This window comes from Capricornis sumatraensis, chromosome 13, assembly GCF_032405125.1.
Source record: "Capricornis sumatraensis isolate serow.1 chromosome 13, serow.2, whole genome shotgun sequence".
NCBI lineage: Eukaryota > Metazoa > Chordata > Mammalia > Artiodactyla > Bovidae > Capricornis > Capricornis sumatraensis.
Window position 1 is genome coordinate 56,636,179 of NC_091081.1, and position 16,310 is coordinate 56,652,488.

The 16,310-nt window shown below is 37.5% G+C and overlaps 1 protein-coding gene across 4 annotated transcripts in view; it reads right to left on the bottom strand.

Moving 5' to 3' along the window:
• Positions 1 to 16,310, bottom strand: part of EPB41L2 (erythrocyte membrane protein band 4.1 like 2) — a 209,237-nt gene that overhangs the window by 32,628 nt on the left and 160,299 nt on the right. For 2 of the 4 annotated variants that reach the window (XM_068985484.1, XM_068985483.1), the window contains exons 12-15: positions 11,666 to 11,838; positions 6,878 to 6,940; positions 4,835 to 4,981; positions 3,391 to 3,492 (exon numbers count right to left, since the gene is read on the bottom strand). In XM_068985484.1, the coding sequence (XP_068841585.1) occupies positions 3,391 to 3,492; positions 4,835 to 4,981; positions 6,878 to 6,940; positions 11,666 to 11,838 (485 nt within the window). The remainder of the gene's footprint in view (positions 1 to 3,390; positions 3,493 to 4,834; positions 4,982 to 6,877; positions 6,941 to 11,665; positions 11,839 to 16,310) is intronic. The other 2 variants (XM_068985485.1, XM_068985486.1) reach the window with 2 other exon arrangements.

The window sequence follows — 16,310 nt, forward strand, 5'->3', positions numbered from 1 at the left end:
GACAAACTTCAGAGGGTAAATGCTAAGCAATGTAAAAATTATCTGTCTCTGAAAAGCTACTAAGGTGAATTTAATCTTTGCCTTTCTAGCCCTTAAATGACGGTCCCTGATGGTATATCAGGGAAGCTGGGGATTATCTCAGATATTATACCTAGAACACCAACGGTAAGGAATTATCAAGTAGCTCCCTCTCACGTTAGATGTGTGCAATAATATGTCCTAACAAACCCCACAGCTCAGGGATCAGAGACAAATGAATGAATAAATGAAAGGCACTCTGGGGTGCCTTGTGGGACAGTGCCCTAACCAGGATGAGTGGTAGCTACAAGGAGATGCGGAGCATGCTAAGTTGCTTCAGAGATGAGGAGAGCAAGGTGCATAAGCAATTACAATAGTCAGGAGAGAAAAAAACTTCTGGACAATTTCAGCTGAATTAAGTCTCCATAATTACATCATCCCCAGGGTCAGGTAGGTGGAGATGGTGTCCTACTAGGTAAAAGATCACTGGGGAATTGAAGTAAGTACCATGCATCTAAGTATTCAATAAAATAGGTCCAAAAGTATCTTAAAACTACAGTCTATGTAATCTCTACTAGACTCTTGAGAGAAATTTTATACATGTTCAAAGAAAGAAAGTGAAGTCATTCAATCATTTCTGACTCTTTGCAACCCCATGGACTGTATAGCCTGCCACGCTCCTCCATCCATGGGATTTTCCAGGCAAGAATACTGGAGTGGGTTACCATTTCCTTCTCCAGGGGATCTTCCTGACCCAGGGATCGAACCTGGGTCTCCTGCACTGCAGACAGGCTCTTTACTGTCTGAGCCACCAGGGAAGCCCTATACAAGTTTAAGTATGTCATAATGCCCACAATATATGAGAATATATTGATACCAAAAAAATTAATAATATTTAATAATAACAATTAGCCTATATGTACGTATCATGTCCACTCTTTGTAACCCCATGGACTGCAGCCCACCAGACTCCTCTGTCCATGGAATTCTTCAGGGAAGAAGACTGGAGTGGGCTGCCATTCCCTTCTCCAGGGGATCTTCCTGACCCAGGGATTGAACCTGGGTCTAACTGCATCGTAGGCATCTTTACCATCTGAGCCGCCAGGGAAGCCCTAATTTGCCTATTAAAGACTAAGTAATTTGATTTCAAATTTTCTGCCCTATTCTCAAAATGATTCATAATATACTAAAGTCATTTTGAAAGTTTGATGTATCAATTTCTAAACAAGAAACAATTTTTTTTTAATCTATAAAATTCATTATAGACATTTGGAAATCTGGAGAAATTATACCTATGTTTAATTTTTATTTTGCATTTTATTAAGGACTGCAATTTAAAGAAAATCAAGAAACTCTGAAAAATTAAGTAGCAAAATGAAGTTGAAAGAAAGATAGCAATTTAAAAGATACTCTCTTAAAAGTCAAAATACTCCTGTAGACTTACTTAACTTTCAACTAATAGTGATGTGTTGAGGAGTGGGAGAGGAAGTACATTGTAAGTGGTCAAAAAATGTTTATTGGGTGAATGGATGATTGCAGTTATAACAATCCATACATGTGTCAAATAAGTACATATTTTCTAGCATGTGCTACAGAGGAGAAGAATAAGAAAAAAGCAATAACTTCAATTGCAGATAAACCATTTAGGAGTTTAAGAGTGGGTGAATTCCATATTTAAATTTCACATGACATCATTTTAATGTTAACTTCTACAATAATGAATGGATAGTTTTCACTGTACACAGTTTATATTGTACATTCCTAAATGATGACATCCAGAAAACATGATCATTTTAAACATCTTCACCAAAATCCTAAAGTTTCCTACTTTAAGGACATCACTTTAAATTGATCAAAAGATGTCATCTCACTCTCTTCTCAGGAGGATAAATTTTCAAAACTATATATTTCAAAGCATATGATATTAAAATAATCATTTGATAGAGTCTGATTTGCTTTGGATTTCAAACTAACCTTTCAAGTATATAAAGATGCTACTCAGTTTAACTTTATGATGTTATCTTTCACATCTGCAGGGTTCCAAAAATATTTCATCTCACCTAGACCTCAAATCCTTTTAGTGCAAAGCTTCATCTTCCACTTATTCTGCCTCCTCCACCACCCCAGTGTACGTTCTGATGAGTAATACTCTCTACTGATTAACAAAATCAGATGAGGTGGGAAGGAAACACTTTCTCCTCATTCCAATCTGTGCTCTCATTCACATCCCCTATAATCCATTCCTCATTCAGCACCAGAGGGATTTTCGTTAGACACGTGAGATTATATCACTACTCATCTTAAAGCTCTCCAATGGCTTCCCCCCACTCACTCCTATAACAATTCCAAACTGTTACTGTGCTCTTAAAGATCCTGCCAAGATCTGGGGTCTGACCTCTATGACTCTTCTAAGAGCTTGTCATTTGGTCTTTCAGACCTTTAAAGACATTCCGGTCTTGGGGCTGTTGCATTTGCTCTTCCTTACACATGGAAGAAACGTCACATGTCCACCTTCTTTTTCATCATTAAGGCCTCAACTCAAATGTTATCTCTTCTCATGCCTTCTCAATCCTCCTATAATGTTTAAGTATTTCATCTCCTTAATACTTCTTTGTACCCCAAATTTTCCACTCACTAATTTGCATGTCTGCTATCTTCCACACTAGACTGTAGGCATTCTAGTCCCAATAAACAGCAGGTGGATCAGCTGGCTAAACTCAGAGGAATAAGAATGGAAAAGCAACAGAAAACTAACTTCTTTAGAAATGCCAGATACTTAATATATGTAGGAGCACAGAGAGATCTGAGGGGCTGCTTGTGTGCACCAAAATCTTCTGTCCCATTAAAAATGATTGTCCCTATGGCTGATTATTGTCGATGTATAACAGAAAACCCCAAAATTCTGTAAAGCAATTTTCCTTCAATTAAAAAAATTTTAAAAAATCTGAAAAATACAAATTCAAAAGGATTCCAAGTGTAATTAGTAAAACAGTAATCTAAATCACACACAGTTTGTTATTTTAACAAAACGACAGTGTGTATTGTGCAAACAGTGCATTTTCACATGAAATCATGGTTTCCCAACTGCCAGCCACATCCACTGAAATTAGGGGTCACTTATCACCTAAATCGGTAGAGATGTCTGCATTTCAAATTGTGGAGTTTCAAATCAAGTCCTTCTGCAATACGGTGATTCTCATCTAATAATCCCATGTTTCTACCTTACATGGAATTATCTTTTCAAGCACTCAAAAATTATTTTTAAAAATTCATGTTGATACACAAGGGAAAAGACGTATCTCATGGCTGTGGCCAGAAATCAAGGGAAAGAGGAAAAAAGCAAGAGTAGATCCAAGGATGCAAGGTGAACACCTTGTCTGCCTCCTGGGTCTTTTCTTCAACTGTCCGCGCTGCCACCATCTGATGCTTCTCCTTCATGGATAAAACATCCTTGAAAAGATGGTCTCCTTTGCTCTATTGTTTTAAACAATAGACATAATCAACAAATAAGACAAACACATTACACCTACAGCAACACAAACACAAAACGACTGTGTGGGTCAGCAAAACAAACCAGACGAACAGGCACATAAAAGGGGGAACCTAATCTCAGCACATCATCAGTTTCCCCAGAAAACACAACATTCTGGGGTTGATTCTGGAATATGGACATTAATATCTTCAGAAAAGCTGAAAATAAGAACTTAAAAGTAGTACAATTCAGAAGATGCTGCTATGGTGTTTTAAATCTTAATATTGTCAAAAATCTTTGCGGTTTACTGATTTTTCTTTTGCTCATCTGCTTTAAAGAGATTTGTCCCTTCCACTGTCACACAGAAATTTAAAGCAAATAACAGCTTTGCTTTTTAAGAAAAGGGTGAATAAAAAAGCATGAGAATAGTGAATTCAAATGCCTACAATTTGGCAACATTCAAGTCAGACTAGATGATGAATTTAAGGAAAAGAGAGGGGTGAAAGGAAAAGGAAAAAGAGAGAAACTGTAGGGTAACACCTGAACACACTTTTAAAACTGTGTATTAAATATAGGATGATTACTATTTCCTCAAGCAAAATAAATGAGCTAATGAAGTTTTTGGTTGACAAAAGGAGAGGCTTTGGAGCATCAGAAAAGAACAGATGCAGACACAAATGAAGAAATATTTTAAGAATGTATTTTAAAGGCAATGGTTATGTTGGTGGTGGAGAGAAGTAAACCATGGAAAGAAAAAGGATGAGTTTGGAAAGACGGGTGAAAATATTTTAAAAACATTAATCTGGATTTCATTACTAAGAAGTTTCAATATAAGTTATATAATTAACATTTTGCCAGTTTTCAACAGAGCTCAGCAGTCTTCAAAGCTAAATTTAACTCTTTATCCTCACAGTAATAACCTTAAACCATTCTAACTATGGTCTATATTACTACATCCCTTTAATTACTAATTCTTTAATTATTAAACAAACTCTTACTTCAGATGCCAATAATTAAAAAACTTATTAAATACAGTATACATCAGTTTTTAAGTCACTTGATGTAACAATTCATTACTACCAATTTACTCAAGTAAAATAGTGAAATTATTCTGAAAGTAGTTGAAAAGTATTTTGATAACTCATACAATTTACCCAAGAACTATGTCAATAAGTATTACACGCTGTTAATAAATATTTAGTATTTAAAAAATTGTTAGCAGTTACATTTAAAAAATGGGAATATTTTCTAATTTCTCATAAAAATCAACATAATAGATTAACAGCCTAAGTCTTATGAACAGCTGGAGTGAGATATATAGCCAACAAATAGCTAGTCACATACCCCTTGTGTCTGTAGGGACAGAGGTGTGATACGTCGTTTTTCCCATTCATTAGGGCGTGGTTCAGGTGTGGATTCCATAAAATTGCGCTTGAGTTCACTAATGCTAGCCTGGTGTTTCAGTATTTCCTCCTGGGCCTTATCCAGGTCCTAGCAATATGTAACGTAATAAAAGGGAAAAAATCCAAAAGGGGAAAAAAAAAAACCCAATAGGATAAAAATAAAAAATGAAACCAAAAATAAGACAAAGCAAACTTATGATTAAAAAAACATAATAAAGCAAGAAAAATGCCAAGTCTCAAAAGCCATATCACCACCTACAAATACGAGTTTGTCCAAATTTGAAAATTAAAGCCAATGTGTAATTTTTTTATGATTCACACCTTAAAGAGTTCCGATTTCTTTGTCCAGAGTTGTTTAAGAAATCATGAGGAGGCAGCCATGGAATTCAACATGGCCAATAAACCCTCTTTCTCATAGTTACATTTGCAAGGCACTTTGTTCCTACAAATTCACCTTTCAGATTTGGGCTACTACTAGAGTTGCATTCTGTGAATATAATGAAGAAAGTAAAATCAGAGAAAGGTGGACTCAGAGCATATGGGCCTGATAAGAAATCCAGTCCAGGATCATACAAAAAAAGGGGGAGAATGGTGGTGGGGAAACAACGGTTGACTTTTTTCAGGAAATTCCAGCAATGGTTTTTAATCCTTATGGAATAAACATAACAGCTGCCAGAAGCTGCTTCTGTTTGGTCTTTCTCTAACATAAATGAATGTCATCTTGGTTTCACGTCCTTGCCAAGCATAAATGTGGGACCCAGCCACCCACATATCAAATGGTCCTTAAAAGAGGATGTGAGAAAAACTACCAGGTCAATTTTCATTGAAATAGGCCTGACAAATGTTACTTGTGGGATTTCTTTTTTTTAGATTGGTCCTGATAAACGGTATTTGTAGAAATAAAAGGTAGTATTCAAAAAAGTTTTAACTGAACTTTAAGTGCTTTCTTACATTTCAAAAATCATGGGGCCACCTGTGGACTATAGCTTTCAATTACACTGCTCCCTGAGAAATAGGTCATGCATCTGAGTAAATGAAATATTCCATATGCATGCGCAAGCATAGTACGGATAGCTCATCTAGGAGCTTCTACTGCCATTTGCAAAAACTCAGGAAAATCTAAAAATCTTTGCATGGCATGGAAAAATGACTGTGGCTTGAGATCAGGCACATTTCTTGCATTTGTTCAAAGCACTGTTATGTATTATTCTTTAGAGCATTTTAGTAAGTTATGCAAAAATACATTTCCAACAGTTATTAAAGCTGGCCAAAGCAACCCAATGGATTAGTCAAATTACTGAGGACCGGAGTTTTCCACTGAATACACTGCTATATCCTATCCTAAAAGAAGGGGGAGAAAGAAACAAAAAACCATTCTCGTGTGACATGGGGAATACATTTTACCTTCCTAATTGGGTGGCTAGGCTTCTTTTTCCTCTGTTCTTTCTCATTTTATTTCACTCATTTTAATCAAAACAATCCCATTAATTAGCATTCTCTCAAAAGGAAGATTTTAAGTGGACCACATTCCTAATTGCAGGGATTTTGGTAATTCTTCACTTTACAAAAAAAAAAAAAAAAAAAATTGTGGACACCTATCTAGGGCCAAATGAATTAATGCCAGATTGACAAATATTTTTTGCAGTTAATATACATTAAGGATGGATCATGTCCATTAGGATAAAATAGGTTTACTTGCAGAACTTCAAGATTAATGAATAAAAACTTTACTCATTTGATTACACAGAATCTTTTCTTTTTTCCCAGGTGTCACTTTGAGAACTTCTCATAGACATATTCCTACCTAGGCCACTTTAACAGAACAAAGTCAGAATACTAACATGCACTCCCACGGTGAATTTTCCCCATGCATTTCGTGCACCGTGCTTGAAAGCTGCCAGCCAGCCAGCCTGTGCGTGACCCCCCCGTCCACATCAGCCTGGGCAGCCATTCGGACAGAGCTGTTTTCTTAAATTATACAAACCTCCAACATTAAATTGCTATGTCTGACATAAATATTATCTCCTTCTACTCTCAAGGAATTTTTCTGTGAAATTAAATCACACATAGGGAGGGAGGGGGAAGGCAAATAAACATAAGTGTATCAATCAGCAAGCACCAGAAATGACTCAAGAGTTGGACAGTCTAAGACATTAAAATGAAAGAGAAATAAAAATCTTAAGAACCTAAAGCCACAATGAGCAAAAGTCACAAATAAATCCTAAATATGCACCACCCAATCCCCGCGCAATCATAATGGCAGGCAGCAACTACCAGGAATTTTAACTTTGGGGGAACAGTATCCACCTCCTCCAGCTGTGTTTCGTCCTCTTCCATCTTCGCCTGAAGTCACCCAGTAAGCGGCCAGAGAGAAGGGGAGTATTATTGGAAACGCTATCACCGGTGCAAAGAAGCTGTATTTGAACTTAAATGGTGAACCAGCATTACCAACCTTTATTGTCTGGCCCTCAGAAGATGCAGAATATTAAGCCACTTTGGTCTTTCTTCACCTACAATGTTGTACAAATGATGGAAATGGTCCTTTGCAAAGGTGGAATAGAGAAGGGAAGCTTCACTCTTTCTCAGTCACCAGATATGTGTTGCTTTTTAATATGTTTTGACTCAGGAATGAAAATATGAGAGTGTAAAAATGGCATAATTCAGTCTGTTCTAACCTGAAATATTTAAGTCAACTGGCTGTGAGGGCAAAGTGTAATGATGCAAATTTTAGCTTTCACTTTCTATCAGGGACAAATGTTCACCCTACATAGATTTCTTTCCTTGGGGAAGAACTGATTTATTTCGCTACTTTTATGTAAAAGGGTGGATAGTAAAAACTATTCTTGAGTTTTATAGTACTTTTCTTTCATAAAATTTTTCAAACAAGCATAGTTATTCATAGTTGGACAATTCTCAGTTATCTAATGATCCAAAGAATAAATCTGTGTATTTAAAACTAACAGAAACACTGATGACTACTGACTCATGTAAGGGAACAGCGTTAAAGAAAAATATTGATTCAGATACCAAAGAAAAATAGTTTAACCTTCACATCTTGATTTTGAGCAGGATCATATACATTATTTTTCTTCTTTACTGTGCTTTTTTTTTTTAAACCATTCAAGCAGTTTTGAGGGGTAAACCGGGAACTCAGAGTATCTTTTGATCAAGAGAGAAAAATAGAATACAACCACTCAACAATCTGTTAAGAATAATCTTCTAATTCCTTGGTCAACATTTCTCTAAAATGTCAATCTTTGACATCCCTTGGGTAACCTTTAGGAATCAGGGATTCTCCCCCTATGCTTAATTATCTTCACATTTTTCCTTAGGTTTCCTCTAAATTTTGTGATTTATTCTATGTAGGAATAGTACCTATAGGATATGGGACCCTAGATCCCCAGACCACATTTAGCAAAACAATAAAAAAAAAAAAACTACTGCACATGTAAGCACAGCTTAGCACTGCAGAGGTAACCTTATATGGTGCAGAAATCCTCAAACCAGATACTTAATTTTAAATAAAAGGATACTAAGAGGTCTGACTCAACCTTAGGGCTACAGAGTCTAAATTTTCAAAATGCTGTGGTTCATTTTTCATAAGTATTTTTTAAAGATAACAGAAGAGTATCTTCCTTAAAAATACCTGACAGTGACTCTCAGATATGATTTTGAGTAAAAAAAAATAAAGTACATGAACTTCATCTGGGTCCCAAATGCTACGATAATAGGGAGACAACGAGTTTCTGAGATTAGACCTACACATACATCAGGAGTAACTGTCACAGGTGCATTCTCCTATGCGAAGAACAAGCTTGGCTTTCTAACAGTGAAATAGTAACACTAAGGAATTCTGCTAATACATATCAATCAGTTATGTCCACTGTATTCGAAGTTCTATACCAAAATAAAGTTTCCATCCTAAAGGAACAGCATTAACGTTTATGTGCAAAATGGATAGACCCAAATCAGACTATTAAGGCCAATGGAGGGCTCCCTCTCCTTTCTTTGTGGCCTAGTATGGTTCAGATATTTATTTTAAAAATCTGTAACTTTGCACTCAATGTAGAATATGTGGACCTAGTCAATGAAAATCAGTGAGGGGGAACGCTTAATTACACTTATTTCTCATGCACTAAAGCTATGTGTATGTGTGAAAGTGTGCAGATCATACTGTTTTGAGGGCAACCCATGATGAGATTTATGCACAAGTTTACACTCTACATTAGGAAGGGTATTAGATGAAGTGGAGCTTTGTTGCCCGCACAGATTTAAAGCTTATGGAGGAGAGCCAGTAACTGCTTCCTCTTCCTCTGTTTTGTCACTCAAGTCACAGTCATAAGAAACAGTGAGGGAGGCAGCCTTCACCTCCAGATAGCAGAGGGATAGAGCCAGAGGAAGGGAAAAGGTGAGAGAAAAAGGCACTGACTGAGAAGCAGAGAGAAGGAGCCCAAAGATGAGGATGAGAGAGGGAAAGAACGAAGGGGAGGTGATGGGAACGTAGTGCCGGACATCTGCAGGGAGGAAGGAGACCCAGACCTTGGGGAGGCTGGGGAAGGCAAGGTACCCATTGTCATCGAGGAGCGAGGGGAAGCGAGGCAGAAAGCACCTGCAGAAACTGAAAGAGAAGGACCCACACTTGGAATCCGTGTGGTCAGCCTCTTTTGGAGGCTTCTCAGGTGCAGGGGGGCAGTCAGGCTCAGGAGGGGCTTCAAGAGGACCCAAGCCAGGATCACAGGGCCCCTGCTCTGGCGTCTCGCCTGTGGAAAGGCGCTCTAAGCTGTCCAGAGTGATACAATCGGCCTCCCCAAAGGGGTCTTCCTCTGAAATGTCAGAAAGGAAGTCCATTTCAGGGACTGGCAATAGGTTTGGGGAAAGAGATGAAGCACAGCGGATGAATGGTGAAGGTGGGCACAAGGAAATGGGCTGTTCTCGAAAGCAAACCCATGGTTGAATGTGAAGTTACACAGCGGATACAATCAAAGGAGAACCAAAGGTAAAAGAATGAAAGAGGAGAGAAAAAGAAAGTTAGTGAAAACTTTTACTCAGAGGTAATGACTGTATTAACAGTATCATTAGAAAATTAATTAAATGATCCATTTTTAAAAGAGGAAAACTGGACTACTTTCATCACATACAACTTAACAGGTATAGCCTGATTCAATTAGTATTTCCTGACTGGTTGCAAATGAATCCTATGAAACTCAGATAGCATTCTTACTTTTAAACCTGGTTGCTGCCAAACATTGAAAGTATCAGTGAAAAGGCACACTAAGTCATTTGCCAAAAACAGGCAGAATTTCCCTTGGAATTTACGAGAACTTTTCTTTTGTATCATATTAACTATGCAGAATGGAATAGAGGCTTCCCGTGATGCTGAGCTCTCCCGGTTCTGATGGAAGTAGCCACTCTACTGGGTACACTGGTAACGTGTTGCTGTTGTTCAGTCACTAAGTCGTGTCTGACTCATTGAGACTCCACAGACTGCAGCACGCCAGGCTTTCCTGCCCTTCACTATCTCCTGGAGTTTGCTGAAACTCACGTCCATTGAGTCGGTGATGCCATCCAATCATCTCATCCCCTGTCACCCCCTTCTCCTCCTGCCTTCCATCTTTCCCAGCATCAGGGCCTTTTCCAATGAGTTGGTAGCATAATCATAAACTCTCCTGACAACTATGCAGTTATTGATGGATATTGTTTGATGTGATATCTGTTATTTTTAGTTAATTTTTAACCAAATCCTTTGTAGAATATGACACTTAAAGATTTTTTAACAAAGCAATGAAAAGGATTTAATGGCTCACTCTACCTGAAGCACTTGTCCCTGCAGCATAAGGCAGGGCCCCCGTGGTGCCTGAGCCCTTCTCTCTGCTGGGGCTGGGAGCTATCACTGCAGGAATTCCTGAGACACTGGCAGTTATCTCTTCTAGCAGGTCCTTTATAAATTCATGTTACACATCTTTAAAATTTTCAATGTTAAAATTTTGAAAACATTATAAATTTTCGAAGTTAAATTTCTGGAAATATTATAAACCCACAGGATGATTTTATTTCTTTTCCATGTTTACTTCCAATGTTACCTATTCAAAAGCTTCTCTGTGGGATATGATCTGAAGGACTCAAAGCCACTTCAGATCAACTTCTATGTGACTATACTTACACTTGCCCATGGTAATATAAAATAACCCAAACAAGTCTGAAAACACAATATAGGTTACTTCTCCATTCATTATGGCACACGCACCAAATAAGACCGAAAGCCACACTCCATCTTCTCACATAGTATTCACAAAACAATTACTTTTTGCTTAAGAATTTCTTCTTCAGTGACAGATTATTAATGAAAAACCATAAAGACCACCTTTCTTCATTTCAAAATATTCAAGTCAATATTATAATAAAATTATCAAGACATAGGCTATATCATAAAATTTACTTGAAACCAAATATGAATTTCAAATCATAGCTTTTATAACTGGGGGGCTTAATGAAATAGGATGATTATAAAGATGGACAAAAGGTCAATAAATTACTTACTTGGATTAAAGTAATTTATGTTGAAATATTTTGCTTTGAACAACAACCAGAAAAAGGTTAGAGACTCAGTCCAAAACAGCAAGAGTCTACACACATATGAAAGGTGGAAATTTTTATCAACAGAGAAAATACAATGACTGGTTTTAAATGATACTTGAGTTCTGAAACAAATGCAATAGACAGCCTCTGATCTAAGTACACATTTAAAACCGCGTATTCCACTAATTCACCATACCTTTCCTTCAATGAGCGGCATATGCGGGGCTTTAGCTGGGCTTCTCAGGTCCCTTCTGCCATTACCATCTTGTACCATGGCAGTGCTCACAACTCCAGGGCCTTGTGCTGAAACCTCCCCAGCAGGGCCAGGAATATCCTTCATAAGACTTTGGTCCACAGCATCAATCGGAGCTAGTGACGAGTGATTATAGGGATCACGTTAGGATGTTTAAATGAGAAAATGTTATGAAAACCTCCCTTTCCAGATAAGTAGGCAGCTTACAGACAATTAATAGAAACTGGAAGATTCTTTGATCATGAAAATAACAAATCAAATAAATTCATGATTATACTTAAAAAAAAAAAAAAAAAAAAAAAAAAAACCCTCTGAATTGCAACCGATTAAATTACACCAAGCTCTCAAGTCACAGATTTTTGCAGGAGAGATCCTGATCATGGAATTGGCCAGTAGGAGGAGCTCTAAGACCAGATGAAACACCAGAGTCAGGGAAGTACGTCAGAATTACAATGTGAGCAGTACTTCATTTCTCTGGGGTTTCTTCTAGTTATTAAAATGGTTTGCTTTCAGAAGTTTTAATAATTCCTCCATAAAGGAACCTTTAATTAGAACACTAGTCAAAACTGTGACAAGACAGGAAAGGTAGATTTTAGAGAATTAACTTCTGTATTTATGTTTACTGTTTTTTATTTTTCTAACCTCCCTCCTGAATGCCTCGACTTGACCTGCAGCAAGCCTAATACATAGAAACCTTCTGCCTTAGCAAATCTGGCCTTTTGGGCCCCTTCATCTATCATACAGATGGGCAGAACAGGTACTGTGTTGACATTTCCGTCATATGGCAGAGCAAACCAAGATGGCCTCGGATCTCAACAAGGCCAAGTGAGCAGCAACTGGCAAAAGCCTCTATCTATCTTTAGTTTCTCCCCCAAAGAGTGGGACAACCACTGCAGTCATTTCACCTGCATAAAAAGCATCTTCCTGACACAGTATGGTTGGCTCTGGTTCCAGGCTCCCAGGGAAGCACAATAAAGACAGGCCTTTAGGCTGCACGCTCTTGAAGGGCAGGGACTGTGTGACCCACCATACTGAACTTGGGCAACATCTAGACTCCTAGTTCATGTGTTATAAAAAGCCTCTTAATCCATACCTCACATGCCCTGTCCAAACTGCCTTCTTTTCTAATCTCACCTTTCACCGAATTACTGAAGTCAGAAACCTGCAAGTCTTTTCCTTTACTCCTCAACAACCAGCACGTCCAATAAAGTCCTTGCATGTATTTCTAAACATGGCAAATTCCTTCCATCTCTATTTTACCATCTAGGTACCTTTTAAGAGTTTCATGGCTTTTAAACACTCATACTTTGGAAAGCCTGCACCAAATCCAATTAAACATTAAAACAAATTCACATCATACATTAAGTATAATTATTTTCTAGAGTTTTTTTTGAACTTTTAAAAATATTTCAATAATTTTTCCTTGAAAAGTATATGGCTTGAGTAACTCTTTAACCTAAGATTATGGTCCCTAAGCACTCACTATGCATACTCAGAAACTTACTGCAAAATGAGAAACTCTGACCTAGAAATGGTTCTAAATGTAATGACATCAAATTTTAATGAATATCAAATTTAAAGTTACATAATGAAGTTGGCAAGATGTTGACACTGCACACTTTTATTAAACAGTTAATAATTTCAGTTTGCTGCAATTAACTTTTGTCAGGTCTTACACCTTTGTAGAACCCTGAGATTATAAGCCCAAGGAGCTGAACCTATAGTGCCAAATGCCTAATTGGTCTACTACCATCTGAGACAAAACCACCGTGACTCTCATCAGGACTATGCCTAACCAGTCAGCCTGAACTTCCTCCCTCATCCTCTCCAATTGTTCTAGACACAGCATTAATCAAGTGACTTTTTTTAAAAAAGACAGCACTGTACACTTCATGGCATGCCAAATAGATGGGGAAACAATGGAAACAGTGAGAGACTTTTCTTTTCTTGGGCTCCAAAATCACTGCAGATGGGGACCACAGCCATGAAATTCAAAGATGCTTGCTCCTTGGAAGAAAAGCTATGACCAATCTAGACAGTATTAAAAAGCAGACGTTACTTTGCTGACAAAGGTCCCTCTAATCAAAGCTATGGCTTTTCCAGTATTCATGTATGGATGTGAGAGTTGGACTATAAAGAACCCTGAGCACCGGAGAACTGATGCTTTTGAACTGTGGTGTTGGAGAAGACTCTTCAGAGTCCCTTGGACTGCAAGGAGATTCAACGAGTCCGTCCTAAAGGAAATTAGTCCCAAATATTCATTGGAAGGACTGATGCTGAAGTTGAAACTCCAATACTTTTGATGTGAAGAACTGACTCATTGGAAAAGACCCTGATGCTGGGAAAGACTGAAGGCAGGAGGAGAAGGGGATGACAGAGGATGAGACAGTTGGATAGCATCACTGACTCAATGGACATGAGTCTGAATAAGCTCCTGGAGTTGGTGATAGACAGGGATCCTGGCGTGCTGCAGTCCATGGGGTTGCAAAGAGTTGGACACAACTGACCTGTACACTTATGTGCTGGCACAAGTGTGTACACATATGTACATAGATGGTTCCCTAGAATAAAAGCCACATTCCCCACAATAGCCTGCAAGGTCCTGTGTGATCTGTTCCCAGCCTATCTCTCCCCACCACTAATCAGCTCTGACTATATTTGCCTTCTTTCTGTTCCTGGAATGTATCAAGCTGTCCCCAAACTTATGACCTTCAGACTTGCTACTACTACTGGTGCTACCTGGAATCTTTATCCCCTGTTATACTCTTTCTCATCCTTTTAAGTCTCAACCCAAACGGTTCTTCCTCAGACAGACCTTACCCAGTCTGTAATGTCCTTGATTACACTTTCCTCTTTCAGGAAATCACGAGTTCCCTGTTCTCACAGGCATCCTGGGTGTTAGCACTCTCAGTGACTGATTTGTCTCATTTCAGGTTTTCCTGTGCAATCCTGGAATCTCACTGTTCTAAAATAGCTATCTAGGTTGATTTTTATTTGATATTTGATCTTTAGATATCACAAAGAAAGTAAAAATCAATGTAATCACTAGTAAATTTATTTTAATTTGACAAGCCTTAAATTGAAGAATATTTATATATCTAAATAGTCTGTTTAAAAGCAGAAAAGAAACTACAATACATGTAAATAACAACAAAAAATAGTATATTGATGGTGTGGTGGGGAAAATAAAGCTCAGTACCAGGTTACAGCCTAGCTTTGCTCTGAAGGGGGAAAAAAAAAGAACATAAGCCCTAACCAAATAGTTCCCTAGCTGTCTGGTCATGTATTGGCATGAAAAGCCTCCTCTTTTTCACAATAACACAATAATCCTTTTGATGACTTGCCCATCTGATGAATTACAGTGTCCAAAACACAAAAGGAAAAATAATGGATTACTGTGCCATGTTTGTTGCTTTTACTTGTGAAAATCATTGTTTTCAGATACAGACCCACTATAACCCACTGCACTAACTGCCCATACAAGATGGTGGGTTTCCTTGAGTACAGTTTATATACCTCCAAGAAAAGGCACTGCCTTACTGCTCTTTTTAAACTCTAAAAACTCACAACATACGAGTTATAAAAACCTCATAGTTTACAAACAAAGGCTGAAACAGTGTTACAGAAAGAGGAATGGTTTCTCTAAAGGCATGAAACAACACTGATCGCATTTATTCGGCACTTGTATAAATTCTCTGTGGCAAGGGGCAAGGCTTGTGAAATATTTACACAAGCGGGCACATTCTTCGGATTTACTTGGAAAAAAGTGCTCAGTTGTTGATGAGCTGAAAGATACTCTGACAACTATCATACAGCAATAATTCATTAAATGTAAATCACTACATTTGGGGATGTGGACATTTATTCAAACCACAATTTATGATCCCGTTGCACATTTTTTCTGTGGCCTCATAAATTACATGAAAGAATCTCCAGAAAATTCAGTAACTATATATACCAAAATGCCCACCAACAAATATTATTAACTATCTCTGTGTGTCTGCCCAGATCTGTTTCCTAAGTTTATTCCAGGAAAACTAGATCTAAGCCAATGAAGGTCAATCCTTCACTAATGAGAGAAGATTTTTTATCTATTAGCATATCTAGCCTGATTTAGCTAATTATATGAAACATAAGCCATTCACGTTTGTATTTCAGAATGATTAACAGCAATATTAATAACAATCAAAAATAGGTTTTTGCTGATAAACAGCAGTAAAATAGAACTTATCCAATTCAACACTAAAGGATTAAGCACCAAAAAATGTTGGGAAACTACTTTTGGTAGAAAAGCATCCACACCAGTTACTTGCTAGTAAGTAGCAAGGAAAAAAATTTTTTTAATATCATAAAAAAAAATAACCTCAGCTCTTCCATAGAAAACCTGCTATTAACCCAAAATTAGGGCAATAACATATATATATACGTAAAATGAAGGGAAGCAACATCAATTTATTTCCATGTGTAATTTATTTAAAAACTGCAAATACGTAGCTAATTAGAATTTGAATAGAAAAAATTTATACAGATTTGTAAATGTCTCTCCTGGGGTGTAAGAACAGATGAACACATAATATTTCCTTTCTTG